The 18,183-nt window shown below is 43.5% G+C and overlaps 1 protein-coding gene across 2 annotated transcripts in view; it reads left to right on the top strand.

Moving 5' to 3' along the window:
* The window catches only part of MYO1D (myosin ID), a 163,838-nt gene that overhangs the window by 49,860 nt on the left and 95,795 nt on the right, over positions 1-18,183 (top strand). For both annotated transcript variants that reach the window (XM_075722696.1, XM_075722698.1), the window contains exons 12-15: positions 3,280-3,350; positions 5,115-5,189; positions 6,754-6,886; positions 15,111-15,277. In XM_075722696.1, the coding sequence (XP_075578811.1) occupies positions 3,280-3,350; positions 5,115-5,189; positions 6,754-6,886; positions 15,111-15,277 (446 nt within the window). The remainder of the gene's footprint in view (positions 1-3,279; positions 3,351-5,114; positions 5,190-6,753; positions 6,887-15,110; positions 15,278-18,183) is intronic.

Below are 18,183 nucleotides of genomic sequence, written 5' to 3'. Positions count from 1 at the left end.
ATTGACCCATAAAACTCTCAGCATCATAATTATTTTCTTTCTCCCTCTCGCGTCTTTGCAGATGTCCTTTACCGGTATCTAAGATATCTTCCTCAGTCCCATCTAGAACTGCTGTAGGAAACCTGAGCTTTCTAAGCCAGCCTCTTCTAGCTTGAATTAAAACAAAGGACTTCGTTTCATTTCATAATTTGCTTTTGTACACTGCAGTAGTTCTGTCCAGATACCGTGAAGTTCAGCATAGATCGGCACTGTTCCTAAGGAGTTAAAATACGTGTGCTGTGTTATGGGAACAGCTCCCATCTTGCGGCCTGAGTTAATGCTTCACTGCTCCCCTGTAGAGCAGGTTGCACACTGGCTCCATGTGGATGAGCTCTGAGGGGCTGCTGTGTCCTAAATTGTAGTGTCCTAGTTTGGGTACTGCATGTCTGATCTGCTGCTCTCCGCTTGGTTGTCCTGCTGAAAGCCAAACAAACCGGGAAGAATACTGCCAAACACTTCCACTATGAGTATTTGTGGCAAAATTTTGTGTTGCTAGAGCATGGGTCATCCTCCTCTGAATTGTCTAATGCTAATCTAGATCTGTAAACATGCTAACTGTTCTGATAGTACTTCTCAACATCACAGGTTTATCTTCTCAACCTCTTTAAGTTCTGATTTTTTTCGATTGATCTTGTGCTTTTGAAGGATCAAGTGCAGCAATAGTCTCTGAATTCCTAAATCTTCAAAGAGTGGAAAGTTTTCATTAGTGTCAATCTCAACAAACTGATTGTGAAGGAAGGAGTATGAGAAGGTTCGTTCTAGTCCACCTGGTGTAGTATCTTCCAAGGCACTAGGCAATAGTGAAGGTCTAAGTGACAGAAGAGTAAGGGACAAATGATTTGGTGTGCTCCCAGTCTCCAGTGATCTGCAGTCAGGAACCTCCTGAACCAGGGCTGGTGTCCTTAATAGTTTTTTGGTTTTTCTTTTTTTTTTTTTTTTTTTTTTTTTAATTGACAAAGAATTCCACAGCTTAGATACTCACTTGAGGAGCCCCTTCCTTCCTGTTTTCCTCCCTTCTCCCTTTTAGGTTACATCTGTTGCCTCCTAGTCCTTGAACAGCAAAGCATGGTTCACTGTGTCTTCCAATACATCATCTCTAGGTCGTTTGGCATCACCTCCTGGCTTTTCTTGCTTAACCTGAAGAAGCTTAGTTCATTTATTTGGCCTTTCCTCCTGCAGCAGTCAGTTCATTGGTTTTGCCCTTCATCAAGCCTCTGCCAGCTCTCCTGTGTCCTTTCTGAGATGGAGCGTAGTTAAGATACTTGTTGGGTTGGGAGTGGGCAGTTTGGGGCCCATCATTTGCTATGAACTTTGGCTTTTCTCTGCGAGTATCACTGTATTTATACTGAATTTCCATTGCTGCTCTTTGCCATTCCTTTAGCCTCTCATGTCTTCCTGCAGTTCTCCACAGCCAGCCGTTGTCTTTGCTTCCCTGAATAATTAAGTACCACCAGCAAGCCTGATCACCTTCCTATTATCCTCAGATCATAGCTCATTTAAGGTGATGTTAACAGTGGAGACCTCAGCACAGGCCCCCACAGGACTCCTGTTTCCCATCTTTCCAGGAGTTATCTGTGTGAGGACCCTTTCTCTTATCTTTCATAGCAGCTTAAATTCTTGGAGTTGTTAGTGAGGAACCTTGTGAAAAGGCTCAGAGTAATCCAAGCAGACTATCAACTGTATCAAAATGCTTGTTGTTCTTTTTTTTTTTTTTTTTTTTTTTTTAAATAATTTCAACTGATTTGCCTGGTAGACACAAAGTTCAGAGAGAATCACTCCTTTAAAAAAAACAAACAAACAAAAAAACCCCCAAACCCCAAAAACCCCAACCTAGCATCATGTTAAGCCACCTTCCGGTCTCTCTGGTACTGGAGGAGTTTTAAGCAAGAAGCTTGTGCAGCCAACCATGTCCTGTCTGGCAGCACCAGTTGCTTCATTTCATTACGTTTTTGCTTGTCTTATACCTCTTCTATTGACATGTTGGTTTGAGATGTATGTTTTGGGTGGTTGAAAAAAGGCATTACATCCTCCCTAGCCCCTTGCTGGTGAACACGGCTGCAAAAAGAGAAAAATTACTTTGTTTTCCTGGTTTGGCTTCATTTCTTTGTTTTCTCTGTGTTCCTTCAACACCTTGGTTATCTATCAGCTCTGCCGGCCCTGGCGTGCTTCCTGCTCCTGCTGTGCTGAACTGCTTATACCTTTGTAACCTTCTGCGTACCTTGTTACTCAAACTTCTTGGTTTCCTCCTTGTGATTTTTTTTTTTCTTTTAAATATATTTTCTTTTCTTTTTTTTTACATCTCTTCTGTCAGTTTGAGCCAATCTATTTTCTACTCTTAGACACAGGTAAAGTTTTTTGCAGGATATCTTTCTGCTGCTAATAATCTCTCCTGCCCTGCAATTTAATCATGCTAATTTCCTCTTTTATTTTCCCAAGACTTTTGGTGGATAATAGATATTTGCTGGTAGCCCTCGGTGTTTTTAAATGGTGCCCATGCTTCCTGCAAAGACTTAATTCATCTATCTGCCCCTTTTGGCTTTAACAAAAATCCTCATTTTTATCTTGTTCTCCTTTTTAATTAAGCTGAGCCTGATGGATTTTTTTTTTTTTTTTTTGGCTTCTGTTACTCCTGAATTGTGTATTATGGCCACTGCTACTGAATGGCTGCCATGTGGGCACTTGACATCTTCCTTGTCGTGAAGGAATGTAAGGGGAAGTCTGAGCTGAGAGCAGAGGGCTGGAGCTGTGACCACCCTGGGTGGATCTGCAGGGGTGGCCGCTGCTTGAGGGGTCTTGGATGAGCTGGAGTGATTTGGGACAGAACAAGCATTGCTGTTGTAACTGTCACATTTTGATTGCTTCATTGCTTTGCTGAGGAGAGATATTGCAATGGAGAAAAAAAAAAAGGAAGACTTAAAAAGAAAAAGTCATAAATTAACTTGGGTGCAATGTTTCTCTACGTGCACAAATGTTCTTTTTGCATAATGGTGTTTTTGAGACAGTATCAATTTTTTAATATAACTATAGGCTCTTGCAACTTGATTTTGTACAAATATTTGTTCTTACAATGCGTCCATAAAAAAATATTCTAAAGCAGTATTATAACTGGTTTTCACATCTACACATGGATATATAAAGTGGAATAACTATAGTTTCCATTTCTGTTTCCAATGCATATTGCTCTTCCATCGAACTTGAAAGTCCACAGGTGATGTTTTAATGTCTATTAATTTATTTTAGCTTTGTGCAACTGACAAAACGCTGGAGTTTGACAGAGACTTTCGAATCAAGCACTACGCCGGAGATGTGATGTAAGCTTCTTTCAGAAATAAAGTTGCACCTTCTATTTTTGTCTTTTAGCAGGTTTGAAGTGGTACAATATTCTGATTTAATGCTGCTTCTGGTATGAACCAGAATAGCTGTCACACAGAATTACAGAGTGCAGCAGTTGCTTATCAATTAAATCTTGTGCTGGTTACTTGCTATACAGAACATGATTTTGTACTTGGAATTGAAACAAAAGGAGAATATGGGGAGGGGGAGTGAGGGCAGAGCAGTGCTTCAGGGAAAAAAAAGGAGAGGAGGGAAAAAAAAATCCAGCACTGTTTATGCAAGAAAGCTATACTGAGCTAATAAAATCTGGTTTAGACATCTGTTTGGTATGATTATGTAACTCTCTGGCTTTAAATATTCAAATCACTTTGATCAAAAATACAAGGGTAGTGTTAAATGGAAATAAGTATCAGTGCCAGGAGCCTTCCCCGTTCAGGTTGAAAAGTTTTCTGTACCTGAAGCCTGCAAAAACATCTCCAGTATGTGACAGTAATATGAAGGACGATTAAGTAGAAGTGAAAGATGCCCATATGCTAGAAACTGGTCACTGGGAACGCTGTTGTCTGGAGTATCACCGGAGTGGTTTAATGGTTTAGGATTTGTCTAATTCCCTGTGCCAGCAGAATCTAAAGGCAGTTAACGAGGAAATAATTTAGGATTTCTTTTACCTTGGGATTAAATTTACCTTTCATTTGTAAGGGTAGCCAGTGTGACCGTACTGCAGCCCATTCAGCGCAGGTGGGTTTTGTTCTGGAGTCTTTGCTGAGCAGTTGCTGAGAGACATCCCTGATTCCAAAGCGTTTTGCCAAGGAGGAGGAAATCCAAGGTGCCATATTAGTGGGTGAACCTTCTGCACTGCCAGAGGCTGAAAAATTTTGTAAAAAAACCCCTGAAATGTGGAAATAGTTGCAGATAATATTTGAGCCTGAACTGTGTTATGAGGAGCGGTAAGATTTGGGGGTGGCTCCATGCGGGGATTTGACCGTTGTTGGGCTCTGGATCCCAGTGCCGGCAGTTCCGGAGCAGCCTTCCCGGCGGGGGGGATCTGAAGCTCAGGAAGCAACCGAGGGGTAGGCACTGAACGGGGAAATTTTGGACCTTTTCTTTGAGGACAGAGCGCTGTCTGTCTTGAGTCGTGGAGAAGAGATGAAACTCTGAAAGGAGAATCTGTCAGGGTGCCATTGCTGTGGGACAGAGGAAGGAGAGAGTCCAAAATGCATGCGTGTGAGTGTGTGTTGGTGTCCAAGAGAGTTCCGTAGTCACTGGTCATAGGCAGCTCTTGATTCCAGGCCGTCTCCCACTAGAGACTCTTCCTTGACACCAAGAGAAGGACAGACAAGACACATTGAAAAAGAAAACTTAATTTCTGTAGGATTTCATACAAAGAAGTGCTCTGAATTTGGAGGCAGAAGTTGTGAGTGTAACTCTGGAATCTGGGCTGTGTACAGATTGCTCGAGTCCTGCTAGGTCTCTCGGCCATCATGCTCTTCACCTGCATGGTTCAAATAGCTTTCTACAAATAGATGTTCCTGCACTGGAGGTGGAAAGCGGGGCAGAAGGATCTAGACCTCACACGGTGCTCATGCAGCAAATTAGCGATAGGTTGGGAAACAGAGCTGGATTCCTGATTAGCATCTGCTGTCTCTGTAGGAGTGCAAGGATGCTGATTCCACACTGATACCAGCAGCTCAGAGAAGGACTTTGCTTCTTTGCAATTAACTCTATTTTCCTTTCTTTTTTAGTTACTCAGTCACTGGATTTATTGACAAAAACAAGGACACTTTATTTCAAGACTTCAAGCGCCTCATGTACAACAGGTAGGAATAAAAATATTAATGAGGTGAATTTAAATCTGGTTTGTCAGAATCCTTTTTTATAGAGTGGATGCTAGAAGAGACTAAGGTTTTCACTGATGCTATCTTTACTGCGTGTGCAGTGCACGTGAATAAACACGTTGCTTTGGGATTTGATCTTTGTATATCTCCCGCAACCTGAAGGCTGTTAGTTTGATTTTTTTCAGGATAAAGTCCTTATTCTGGGTATGTTGGGTTTGTTCTCATAGAACCTTTAATTTAACTAAATTTAAAGTGTTTGTTTGAACCCAACTAATTGAGCAATCGGGATAGCTCTGCAGAGATTACCTGTCATTTGTCATTAACCGGGTTTTTGGACCAGTTGCAAATGTACCATTACTGATCTCTCTTTAAGCGTTGCTGAAGACACTGGGTAGCATTTGGTCACCAGCAGGTATCACTGGCCCCAGCTAGAAGTCCTGGTTTTGAAAGGAAGTTTCGGGGTGAGGGGGAAAATGCACAAATAGATTTGAATCCTTTTTGTATGTGCAGTGACATGAAAAACTTAAACCATTTAGTCACGTGTTATAAATACTAATTAGGCAAGTACAAGTTGCCTTTGACAAGCAAATTTGAAATCCTCCCAAAATGTGTGTGTGTATATGTAAGTGCCACAGAAAGCTGCTTTCCTTGACGGCTGGCATTAAACATGTTCTAATTCTTTTGTAACTGTGGCCTATCTCAACCTTTTGGAGACTTTGCTCAGAGGTGGAAGTCAGCAAAAAATAGCCTGCAGCTGGGTGGACACCTCTGTTTACCTGGTCTAAAAGCTAGTGCAACTATTAACTTAGTTTACAGTCTTGTTCTGTTTACTCAGTGTACTCCCTTGAACAGCCTTGCTGTTTATGTTTTCAAGACTTCACATTAACTAAAGACCCTGCAAAATATTTGCTGTACAGAGGTTTTATTAAATGTAGCCTCTGTTTTCCGTTAAGTCTCTGGGAAAGACTGTTCACAAAGAGCACTTACGGCATATTAAAGCATGTGATAGACTGGCTATTAGACTGCTGTAACTGCTCTCGGCTTTTGTCTGTTCCAGAGCTCTTGCTATCCATCATGGCCATTTTACCTCACCTTCAACCCTTCAAGAAAATGTAGGCTAAAATGTATAAATTATTTTTTATATCCAGAACGGTGCAGAAACACAGCTTGAAATCAGATAGCAAGTTTCAAGGGAGGATGTTGTGGGCTATGGTCTTACCCTTTTCTGTTTCGATTAAATTCTTTATGTTTGTGTCAGTGAGGCAGACTCTGCTTTTGATAGATCACTTCTGCAGTTTTTTTTACTATCCCATTACTGCACATCTTTATCTGAAGAGGAGAATGCGCTTGTCATTTTTCCAGAATATTGGGTTGTAAGCTTGAACAGCGTATTGCTCAAGAGCAAGACATATTTTGCCCAGGAACGTCATACTGGTTTGGTTGATACATTTGGAGCTGAAAACACCAGTAGATCTGGACAAGCTGTTAAATTTTGAATTTAGTGGAACTGCAGTTAGACTGTGCAATTAAAGAGACTGTCTTCTAGCTCTAACCCTGTGTTGAAGATGATGTGGCCTGAAGGTAAACTGAGCATCACTGAGGTAACCAAGCGACCTCTGACAGCTGCTACTCTTTTTAAGAACTCCATGATTGCACTAGTGGACAACCTGGCATCGAAGGTAAACTTTCTGTTTCAAAATTGACTCCAACTTCTGATTAGTAGGGTGTAGCTTCTCTTTGGAGAGACTGCCACCTTCCTATCGCTGCAATCGGTCGGAAAGCCAAGCTGATCGATGGCAGATGAGCTTTGGTTGTGACAGTGGGCAGCTGTGAAGGTCTTGCAGGAGAGTTAGCTGCCATCCCTGCATAAAGAAGGTGGATGTTTGCTTCCTCTGTGACCAGTGTGTCTCTCACTTGTAGGAGAGCCAGTCTCTCTCCAGTAATAATTATTATATCAAATAAATAATCATCTTTAACAAAGCTCTTTTGGCAGAGGGCCCAGAGGATGTAGTTTCATGGTGGAGAGATTCTCTCTGTCTTGCTTTCAATGCCAAGTGACTCCTGTGAAAATGAGTAGTTGGGGAGGGCAAAAGATTCTGATTGATGCCACTTGTTGTTAATGCAGATCTCTGTTGTACAGAGCAGTCACGTTATCTCTTGCCTCGCCAAACAGGTAGGGAACCTGATGCACCGCCGCGAGGTTTTTCAAGCGATGCAGACAGAAGCTGCTGGGGGTGTTGTAGTGGAGGGCTGCGATCAAGGCGGGATAGCAGGGGGCTGCTGGTGGGGAGGTTGGGCAAGTGTTTGTGGAAAAGCTTCATTTGCTTGTTTGTTGGAAAAATTATTCTGGGCCACCTGGTATTTGTAAATACAGAATAGTCAAGAGAATGCCGTGCACTGTGGTGGCTTGAACAATTCCTGCAACTCACAGCAGGAGATGAAGAGGTTTAAATCGCACATTATCCATCTTGAGCCAGTAGGTACCAAAATTCATCATCGAAGGCTGGCTGGCTTATGTGCAATGAGTTAGTTTCATTCCATTTATCATCAGTATCCCTATCACAAATGTCAGCCTTTTCCAAGGACAGGCCGTATTCAGGGTAGCTCATGAATTCCCCAGGAAGCTCCTATGTGTGTTGTGGGACACACCTTTTCCGTTCTTTGCTTTTCCTAAATTTTCATTGAGAAACTTGTATTAAAGTTGTTGAGTTTTTCCTGATTTTCTGTTGAATAGCAATGCAGAAAATTGTCTTAGAGCATTGTATTTCCCAGAGAGTTATGGGTCCCGTTAAAGGGAAGGCACTCATTAAATGGGCGTGTTTGTCAGGACTTAATGAGGGCTCTTGCCAAGCAGGAAGGAGCCGAGGGTTGTCTTGGTTGCGCAGTGTTTTATGGCCAACCTGTAGCGTGGTGGAGGGCTGGAGCAAAGGGGGTGAAATTCGCACTTTGGAGTCGGCTGTTTAAAAGTTTACATGGCTATGCTCCTTGCAGAACGGTGTTTGTGGGTACTTAGGCTTGCAAACTGAGTTACGTAGTTGAGCTTTAGTTATTTTTAGTGGAGAGCCTGGCTGCTAATACATCTTAAAAAACCCCCAAAATTTGGTGAGACCCATCCTGAAGTCAAGCTTGTGTTACTTTAAAGGGTCTAAATCTTGGTGTGACCTAGAAAGGAGAGGTCGCTTAGGTAAGGGTCCTGAACACAATCCTTGTGTACTTCCAACGGTAAAACAGAGTGCAGAGAGACAGTGCTTCTGTTCGGCCATTCTGAGGATCTCCTTGAGGTGACTTTTTGGACAGTTAATAATATGTGCATGTCATTAGCAAGCTCATAACTAGGCATTCAAGCTATGCTTTGTTTGATACTGGGTATGCACAAATAAATGGGATACTCTGCCTCTGAGTCATTGCCAGCTTGGATATTGTCTCTGCTCTCTTACTTGTGCTGGGGGCTGGAGAGTGGGTGAACAGTTGCTGTTCCTGGGCTGGTAAAACCACTGTCTCTTTTGGGGACGCCACTCATTGCAGTTACGGGTACTGCAATTCTTCCCTTGGGTCGTGTTACTCATTTTTCCCGTGCTTAACTTGGGGCCGGAGTTGCACTTCTGGGGATCAACAATGACAACGTCTACGTGTCTGACTGCGGTTTGGACCCTGCAGGGCTTTTTTTGGGAAGGCTGTGGTAACAGCTGATGAAAACAACTCTCTGAAAACAGCATTGCACAAGTGGTGTTAGCTGCTGTGGTCCACGGATGTCAGAGGAGTAAGGTTCCATAGGGAGAGGTAATATCAGTTCATGGTTTTTCTCAGCTGTTTCTCAAAACCAAGATGAAAATAGGCTTGAATTTTGTTGCAGTTTGAGCTGGTGATTTATTAATGTGACCGGAGTGTGCCCAGTATATCAGTGCAGTCAGTGCTGCTTTTCTCACCCTGGCCTTCCGATCCACCTGGGCTGTTCTTGCTTGTTTATTGTTTCTCCATAAACTGCTTTAAACCATATTTATGTGCTCTGTTTCTACAGTCCTTGAACAGAATGGCAGTCCAAGAGCTCTTCTTCACAGATACTCATTTTGCCTTCCCAAAAAGCTGCAGGTTTTTTCGCAGTATCAACAGTATCTTTAAACCTGTCATTTGGGGGAATAGTCTCCAAAAATGTTAATTTGGTGGGCAGGAATAATAATAATATCAGAAACAAAGCTCAAAGTCTGTGAATACAGTACCTACAGCACTAGTTGGTTATTTAACTTTGCTGGTATTTAAAATAACCACCTTTAAAATTCTGTTTTGTTGGTATTCTGGTTTAAATCTGGAATTTGGTGATAAAGCAGAGTTCTGCGTTTCCTGAGAGGAAGGGGCAGGTGGTGTGGTTTTTGGGGTGTCAGATGCTTCCATTAGGGTGAGTACCATGAAAGTGTTGTTAACACTGCGGGAGCTGTTCACAGATACAGTTTTAACTTCAGCTTGTGTATACACATGTCCATACAAGTATGAAGACTCAGGAAATATTTTTTTGGAGGATGCTGAGTTGAAGTGGCGCTTATCAGTACTGGTATCTCAATAACACTGTAATCCTCCAGACTTACACTGACAGTCTTTTGGGCAGAAGCCTATGGTAGGTAGGAAGAAAAGTGCTTTTTTTTTCAAAAAACAAACAAAGCAAACCAAAAACTAGCTTTACAGAGTTGCCATGTAACATTTCTCAAGCACATGTTTTGCTGCCCGTGCTGTTCTCTTGAGGATTTGGTCTTTCTGTGATGGATTACTTTGGGTGGCTTTTCTTTTAAATACTGACATGGGAAGTCCTGTGGCTGACACGGCTGTAAATGATGAGCTTTTCCAGGAGCTCTCTCTGGACATGCATCCCCCGCTTCTCTGTAACTCCTTTTGTCTGACTCTTCTTTCTTCCATACCTCTCCTCTCCTATCCAGGTTGACAGGCTTCATCTCTAGTAAGTTATAATGTCATCACTGTGACTTACTTGGACATATCCAGCACAAATTTGTCAGTCCTGTGTCCTATCCCTTCTCTCATCTAACGAGCTATGAACTGTGGAAAAGAAATCTTTCAAGGAGGAGTTTGTTCAGGGTGCAATGACTTTAAACTGGCTTTTCTTTTTAACACTTAAAAATCTAAAAATCTAAAAAAAAAAAAAATCAGTTGCAGTTAGGCGTCTAAACAGCTTTCAGAACTGGGGCCTTTGTGTCTCTATTTCAGTTCTTCCATTTATAAAATGCAGCTCACAGGCTTGACAGCCTCATGGTGCAATAATGGGAGCTGCATAATTATCCCCCTGAAGCGCTGAGGCTGGTGGGATTGTAAGCATGGAATAATCTACTTTAGAATTTACCCTAGTAGCTGTCGTTGCTGAGAGGCTTTAATTACACTGTAATTGCACTGACAGATGATCTCCTGTCTGTGCAGGAACTTCCTATTTGTGTTTTCCAAAAGCAAAGCAGCGTCTTGACTCCTGCCTTTTATAGCAAATGCAGATACAGTCAGTCCTCTTTGTGCTGGGCTTGAAGTCACAGATTTTTTTTGCATTGAGGTTTATTGCATTTTTAAATGGCAAAGACATGAATGACAACCCAAGCAGCCAGCTTTGCAGTGGTGAGGGGAGTTTATGTATTAGCAATAATGAATAGCTGTGAACTGGACGCTGTAATGTCAGTAATGAACAAGTGACACCATTTCCCTTGAGGCAGAGGGGTGGGATGCACTTTCTTGACTTCATGCTCCTAATGACTTCTTTACTTTGGTTCCTGTGTTCTCAAGATGTTGCAGTTCTGTGGATCCAATGTGGAATATTTGTGATATCAATCTCATCAAAGGATTTATATTCATCTTGACTTCAGATGCAACGCAATGGTATTGAGGGCAGATCTGGCATAGTGTCATCATTCTGATGTTAGTGGTGCTCTTGCTAACACTGGGATAGGTCTGTCGTTAAGGGTGACTAACATGTGGATGGAGAAGTGGCCCAAGCTGAATATTAGCAAGAGGGGATGGGGAGAACTGCAGACCATTCACCTTCACAACTACAGACTCCTTCACAGCTTCTAAGTTCAGGTGTAATTCAGGGAGTTCTCTGTATATCCTGCATTTTCTCCAAATAGCTTATTTCCAGTCTTATAGGAGACTTGTTCTAGCAGATGAATGACCTGGCCTTTGTTTCTTGCCATACAACCGAGAGATTACAATACAGAGCTTCTAAATTGCAGGCGCCAGGTCCAGCAAACTCCTGCTCCTCATCAGTTATAGCTGCCGTGACCACGTCAAACCTACTTCAGCAATGATTTGAAGTTCAGAAAGGGATGCTTCTACCTTCATAGTTTGACACACAATGTCTGAGAGAGCGTGAAGAGCGCCGATGACAGCTGCGTTCCCATGGCACAGCCAAGCTCTACAACTGAAGGGAATATCATCACCCACGCAGATTGCAAGTTCTGAGAGCTGGTAGGAGACTGTCGAGTGAATAAAGACCTTTGTAAACCTTCTTACCTTCAGTGCAGAGATAATTTTCAGGAGAAAGCCAAAAAAGTTAATATGTAAATCTCTTAAAACTCTTTAAATGCACAACCAGCACGTTATATTTCACCATTCTCTTCTTAAGGAGAACAAATAGAACAGTTATGGGTTGTGCTGAATTACCGTGGCAGAGGAAAGTGCTCGGTGTGGTGGTGACCTCCGTAGAAGACCTCACGCAGAACGGAGCTGTCGCTCAGCTGCCTGCTGTCCTTGGTGTTCCTTCCTTTTTTGAGCCCACCGCTCTCTTAGGATATGAAAAGAAGAGCAGGATGAAGAGAGCACTGCCCTACCAGGGGGCTCAGCCAGTTATTTGGAAGCAGGGCAGTTTTCTCCACTGCATGCAGCTTTGCCTCAGTCTCCCTGGTAAGGAAAGGAGCCAGACAAGACCGTGAAAGAGCTATCCCTGATGCACTTCGTGGGGAGAGATGAGGTCACTAGGGGAGAAGGGGGATGATGTAAGAACGTATATTGCCCACGCATCCTTCTGTTTACCCACGCACTCCCCATACCTACTTACGCGCCCCTGGGTTGCTGTGTGGAGGGTAGGCAGCACAGGGATGCTGCCAGCTCTTGTATGGTTGGTTGGCTTAGATTTTGCTCGCTCTCCTCAGTGTCGTACATTCCTACCCCAAGGATAGCCCTCCAGGAGAAAAGCACAGCCTGATGCTACTGATGTTCCAGTCCAATACCTCCCCCAGAAGATCCAGTGGCTTGTATCAGTTTCTAGGATACGAGTCTCTGCTTTTCCAAGGTCTCCATATCTTAACCTCTTCATTACTCTACTCTTAATAAACCAGTTAAGGTGGACGTGGTAGTGTTAGGTTAATGGTTGGACTTGATGATCTTAAAGGTCTTTTCCAACCTAAATGATTCTATGATTCTATGATTACTCATATTCAGCCCATCCGTACCCATGAGCGAGTGGAAGCTCCGTGTGCCTGTCACTACTGCTGCACACCTCCAGGTTATGTCAGGACTAGCCAGGATGGTCAAGGATGATCCTGTTTCTTCAATATTACTGAAGGGAAAACAGCAGTTTTGGGCCTTTCGTATTATCCTGAGATTAGGTAAGTGACCTAAAATCATAGAAAATAGGGCTAAATCATAGACAAATCGTAGAAAATAGGGCTAAAGGCGACCTTGGGAATGCGCCTAGTTCATCTCCTGTTTGAGGACACCTCTGCCCCTTATCTTCTCTTTGCAGATGCCTGTTCAGGCTGTTCCACTCCAGTGATGGAGGTTCCCCTCCTTTCTGCAGGCATTCTGCTCCCATTCCTTGTTCTCCTGATGCCTAATTTGAATTTTTATACTGTAGCTAAAGCCAGTGCTTCTTTGTCCTAAAACTGAATATTTACTTTTCTTCATATCTACCCTTTAAAATCTAACATTGGGATGGTTATGTGGCTCTTCAGTCCTTCGAGACTAAAACCATATTTCCTCTGAGTCACATTTTCTGGATTTTTGATCTTTCTTGTTCTTCCCTGAACTGACTCACCGCTGTTTGCATTCCAGTTGAACTGCAGTGCCCCAAGCTGAATGTAATATTCAGATAAGTAGAAATCTGTTGGGTTTTTTTGTCTTGCAGTTTTCCTGTTCCTGTGCCCCTTCCTTAGAAAAACATGAACTTGACTCATGTTCAGCTCGAACTCCTAGATCTTTTTTTAGCACTAGTGTCAAATCAGTTTTTCATTCTTTTACTGTACAACTATTTCTGCCTAAATGTGGAACTTTGCATTTGTCCTCACTAAATTAATCCCCCCCCCCTTTTTTTTTTCCCAGACCACCTTTCCCATTTGTTAATATTGTGGGTTCTTGCACTCTGAAATATATTGCCTAGAGATTTAGTACCCACATTGTACTCCTTCCTTCAAATCGCTGCTGAAACCATCCAGTAGTACTGGAACAGAACAGGCTCCTTTGGAGAGCCCTTGGGGTTTCCCTTTTGAGAAGGGGCCTCTGGTTACTCAGAGCAGTTTTACAGCCACCTATTTCATCTAGTCCAGGGGAAAATTTTCATTCTTAATTATCAGTTGTGATGATGAAACTTGACATCTTCTAATGCTAAGATTTCAGACAGGCTGCTTACCTCCCTTTGTCATAATGTTAGCATTGCTGTAAACTGATTTTTGAAATGGTCCAGTTTAGGTGCATCTCTGACATGTCCTCTGAAGCAAGTCTCTGGGCATCCTGTGACCCGAGCTGACTGGGATCCTCTTCTGAGTTCTCTCCTTGGCTGGTGCTGAGACTTGGTGGGCAGTAGGCTTTGCCAACCTGCAGAATATGCCACTCCTTTTGCAAGAGCTACTTAAAATAATATGTACTAATGTTGTAAGAATACAATTTTACCTTGAAAAACTAAGGTGGATCTTTATGACGCTTACTGATTGCTTTTCCCCCCCACCAATGAAGTTAGAGGTGGGATAGCAAGGGCTAACAATGAAGAGAAAGAAATTAATGGACCTCAAAACCCGGTGTGATGGAAGTACGTAAGTTTAAAAGACTTACGGCCACCCCTTACAAGCTGCTGCTGTATGTTGGCCTAAACGAAAGTTGCCTTTAATCTCATGAAAATAAAAGTAAACATCGAAACAGCCTAGCAGGATTGTATATGGGGCTTATCTCACGGGTGCCGGCTGGCCGGCAGCGGAAGGGGTGCGACCCTGCGAGCCTCTCGCCTGCACAGCCAGGTTGGCCCAGCCGGCTCGGGGCAGGGCTGTGCCGGGTGGGGTAAAGCCACCAGTCCCCGTTCCACGTTCCCTGCCGCCTGCAAGCCCAAGGTGCTGCAGGAGGAGGAACTCGTGTGCTGGTGGCTTGTGTTTGTCCTGGGGAAGGCGTGGTGCCTGTGGTGTGGAACTGGGGTGGGAGGCAGCTGCACCTGGCCCTGCGTAGAGCGGTGTTCAGTGATTTCCAGCGTTCGAGCGTGTTGCTACAGGCTTTAGAGGACTTGATTCAGCATAGTTTAAATGTTACGGAGTAACCCGTGCTGCCTTTAGGTGTTGATACTGGAAAAGCCTTAGCTGACAGTCAGGGCAATGAATGACATTGTTTGTTCTGTCTTCTATGAAGACTGGTTTTGTTATCGTCAAAGTCTGTAGAGAAGGGGGATGAGGAACTGGTTCTGATGTATAGCAAAGGACAGTCGAACTCGACCGCGTAACACGCTGCTCCTGCAGCACATGTCGTTGCAGTGTGCTAAGGGGAGGAACGTGTTATGTGCCACTCTTGTCATTTCTGTTCTAACCTTGTAATTCCTGTCAAGCAACCAAACCTCGTTCAGATGACTGGGGTGGACTGGCACCTCAACGTTTCCATGAGGAAACAGTTGTGTCCACATAGACTTTTTTCTTTCTGAGTGAAACTCTGGTTGATTTGTCCCCTTAGGAACCCTATTATGTCCGTTGCATTAAGCCCAATGATAAGAAGTCACCACAGCTTTTTGATGAGGAGCGCTGCAGGCATCAGGTTGAATACCTTGGCCTTTTGGAGAACGTGAGAGTCCGCCGAGCCGGCTTTGCCTACCGCCAAACGTACGAGAAGTTTCTTCACAGGTAAGAAGGGTGCTGGCAAGTGACTCAGTTGAGCTCTTCGCAGGACGGCTCGGGTGTGGGCGTGAGGGGTGTGATTTGGCTGTCTCCCCTTGAGTGAAGAGGGAGTCTTAAGTCCTCTGGGCTTGCGATCCTCACTCTCGAGCGTACGGGCGGTGGTGGGTTTGGTTCAGTATCTGCTGTCGGGTACGATAAAACATGAGTCTAACGGGGACTCTGGTAGCTCTCTCGTTTTGCGGCAGCAGATGTTTGGAGGTGCATACGTGGCACTCGGGCTCAACTTCATTTGTGCTGAAATTCATTTGCTGTATTACTCTCTGCAGCAGGAACGTGTAATGAGGTTCTTCCCCAGAGCATAACCCTAAAACCAGAACTAATTAACTTCTGTTTTCTCTGTGAACATTGTCTAATTGTTGCAGCGAGAGAGACAGACTTTGTGCGTCTTGGGAAGTGCTTGATGGCGCACAGTCACATTATGCGTGTGCAGGAGGAAACCTCTGGACTTCAGAACTGGAAGTCTGGAAAAGGGATGGTAACGTGACCCCATTAAAACATGTTTTTGATACTGCTTGCCCTCTTAATTCCTACCAGACTTGTGACAAATGAAATGTTTTAGATTGAAATTTGTCTTACGGCTTCAGTAAATTAGCACGGGAACTAAGAATTCAACCTCTTGCTGATGAAACAGTGAATTGATTTTTTACTTCTGTTATTGAATCAGGTGAGAAAAAAGTCCTGAAGGTAGAAAAAAAAAATTAAACTATTCAAGCAGGTGGGATGTCATGTGTTAGAAGTGCTGTTGAAAGATCTTTTGCCTGGATATTTCACGATACCTGAAGTGGAACGAAAGGGTCTGGCTTACTAAACACAGCCTACGGTGTTGTCTATCAGTTTTCTTAAAAATTATGCAGTGGTTAGAGCGTGCTTCTGCCCTCACATGTGGAATTCATTACCATTTACTCTTAAGATTTGGGTAATTACTGTTAATATAAACAGCTGTTTTGTTTTAATGAATGTTTGATGAGTTCCTGTAAGCTTAAGACCAGAAGTGGTGTTTACAGCCAGTAAACCAAATAAGCAAATGGCAACTGGTACAGCTTTCGGGCTGTTGTAACATTCGTTCTGCCGGACCCTGGAGTAGGATTAAACACCTGAAGTGTAAGGTATCAGACACTGTATTTGCGTACCGCGGTATTGCTCTGAGTCCAGTCTACACTGACTTTTCTAAATTTAAAAAAAAAAAAAAAAAAAAAATCTTCTGGCCTGGATATTGTTTTTATTTTTTCCAAAGTTCTTTTTTTCTTGTCTTTGGGGAAGACATTCCCATCTTAAAGGGGCTGGGGGATATGATTTGTGGTACAAGCTGTGCATTTTTTTGGAGTGGTTTTGAACAGGGATCACATGGGATTTCTGTTCCTTTACATTTAACAGGCGTAGGGGGAGACTGGGAGCATGGAGGAGGCTCCAGGCCCTTCAGCTCTGGACTTCTGCACTGCATGTGGGGCTCGTTTGAAGATGGATCTAGAGTAGCTCAGTGAGAGGCCATCTGGGGACATAACTTTGTCACCTATTTGCTTGCATTTGCAAAAGTTATTATAAAAGTTCAGTCCCACAAGCAGATGTTTAACTACCTTACAGGCCCTGGAAGCTTTCAGGTTTTCTGAGGCTAAAACAGACACCCATGTTTTGTCTTGCTGATCCCTCTTAGAAGGGGACAGGAGATACATATCAGGGTATATAGAGATAAGAGATACATATATATATATATATGCGCGTATATATGTGTAAGTGCATGTAAGCCTATTTTTTTAGGTATATGTATTTACATGTGTATATAAAAATGTATAAAAAAGTTACTTTCCTTTCTGTAGGAAAAGAGTTTGTTGCTATTTAGCCCTAAAATTCTGTAAGGTAGTTGCAATCTCATATCTACCAGTAGGAAATGAAGTGAAACACAGTTAAGACCATTAATAAATGTCCTTTTCAAGCTTTCCTTGAAATTACGAAAACTTTTATTTGAGCTCTGTGCAAACCAGTCTGCCCTTACCAATTTGTAGAAAGTAAGATATAAATATTTTTTTTGTTGGACCAAGAGATGCGCGTTCACTTGGTAACTACATCTTCCAGTTGTGTGAAATGCACGTCAGGACCATGTACCTTAAATAGCTGGGATGCATTCTTTGGTTTTAATATATAACCTACTATCAAAAAAAACCCTGATTGAATTTCAGGAAGGGGTATGTGTGCGGGGCAGGGGGAAGAGGCCCCCACGGAGGCATCTGCGTGCCTATTTCCAGGCGACGTTAAACCCAGCGTGCCAGCGCCGCCGCGAGTGCTGCGAACCGCACAGCGGTAGGAGAGGCGTGCGACCCCGCGTCACGTGCAGACCTGCTGTTTTTCATGAAAGCTTCGTAATTCAGTGGGCTGCAAAAATCTTGGTTCTTAGGAGAGCTATACTGAGAATTGTGAGCTCTGGTAGCAACCTCACGTGTGCCCGGTGTTTGTGCAGCTAAGGACGGGGAAGGGGAAGCAAAGGTGGTCAGAAATGGATGTTCAATGTGTAAGTGACCTTGAAAGCTGTCAAGATCTCCAGGCAGGAGAGGGGAAGGGTTGTGGTGTCAGCGAGCAGATTTATTTTGGGTTCTGCCTCGCTATAATTAGCAGCACGGTTGGGATTTTGACTTGCTGTGGCATCCAGGCCGTGCTGTCGGCTGCGGGGAAGGCGCTCGTGGCGTTGCACGGCACGCGCCGTGGGAGGCACAAAAGGGTGCACGACGGTCCCAGCTGCCTCGGGACGTCTTGAAATACCACAGCCCTGGTTTTGTGCTAAGGGAGGAAGAGAATTTAACATTTCTTTTGGTCAGGCTTGCAGTTCTCTGACATCTTACCCTTTTTTTCTGCCCCCACTG

The sequence above is a fragment of the Pelecanus crispus genome, chromosome 18, assembly GCF_030463565.1.
Source record: "Pelecanus crispus isolate bPelCri1 chromosome 18, bPelCri1.pri, whole genome shotgun sequence".
NCBI lineage: Eukaryota > Metazoa > Chordata > Aves > Pelecaniformes > Pelecanidae > Pelecanus > Pelecanus crispus.
The sequence above is the reverse complement of the archived record's forward strand: the minus strand, read 5'-3'. Positions and strand labels throughout refer to the sequence as shown.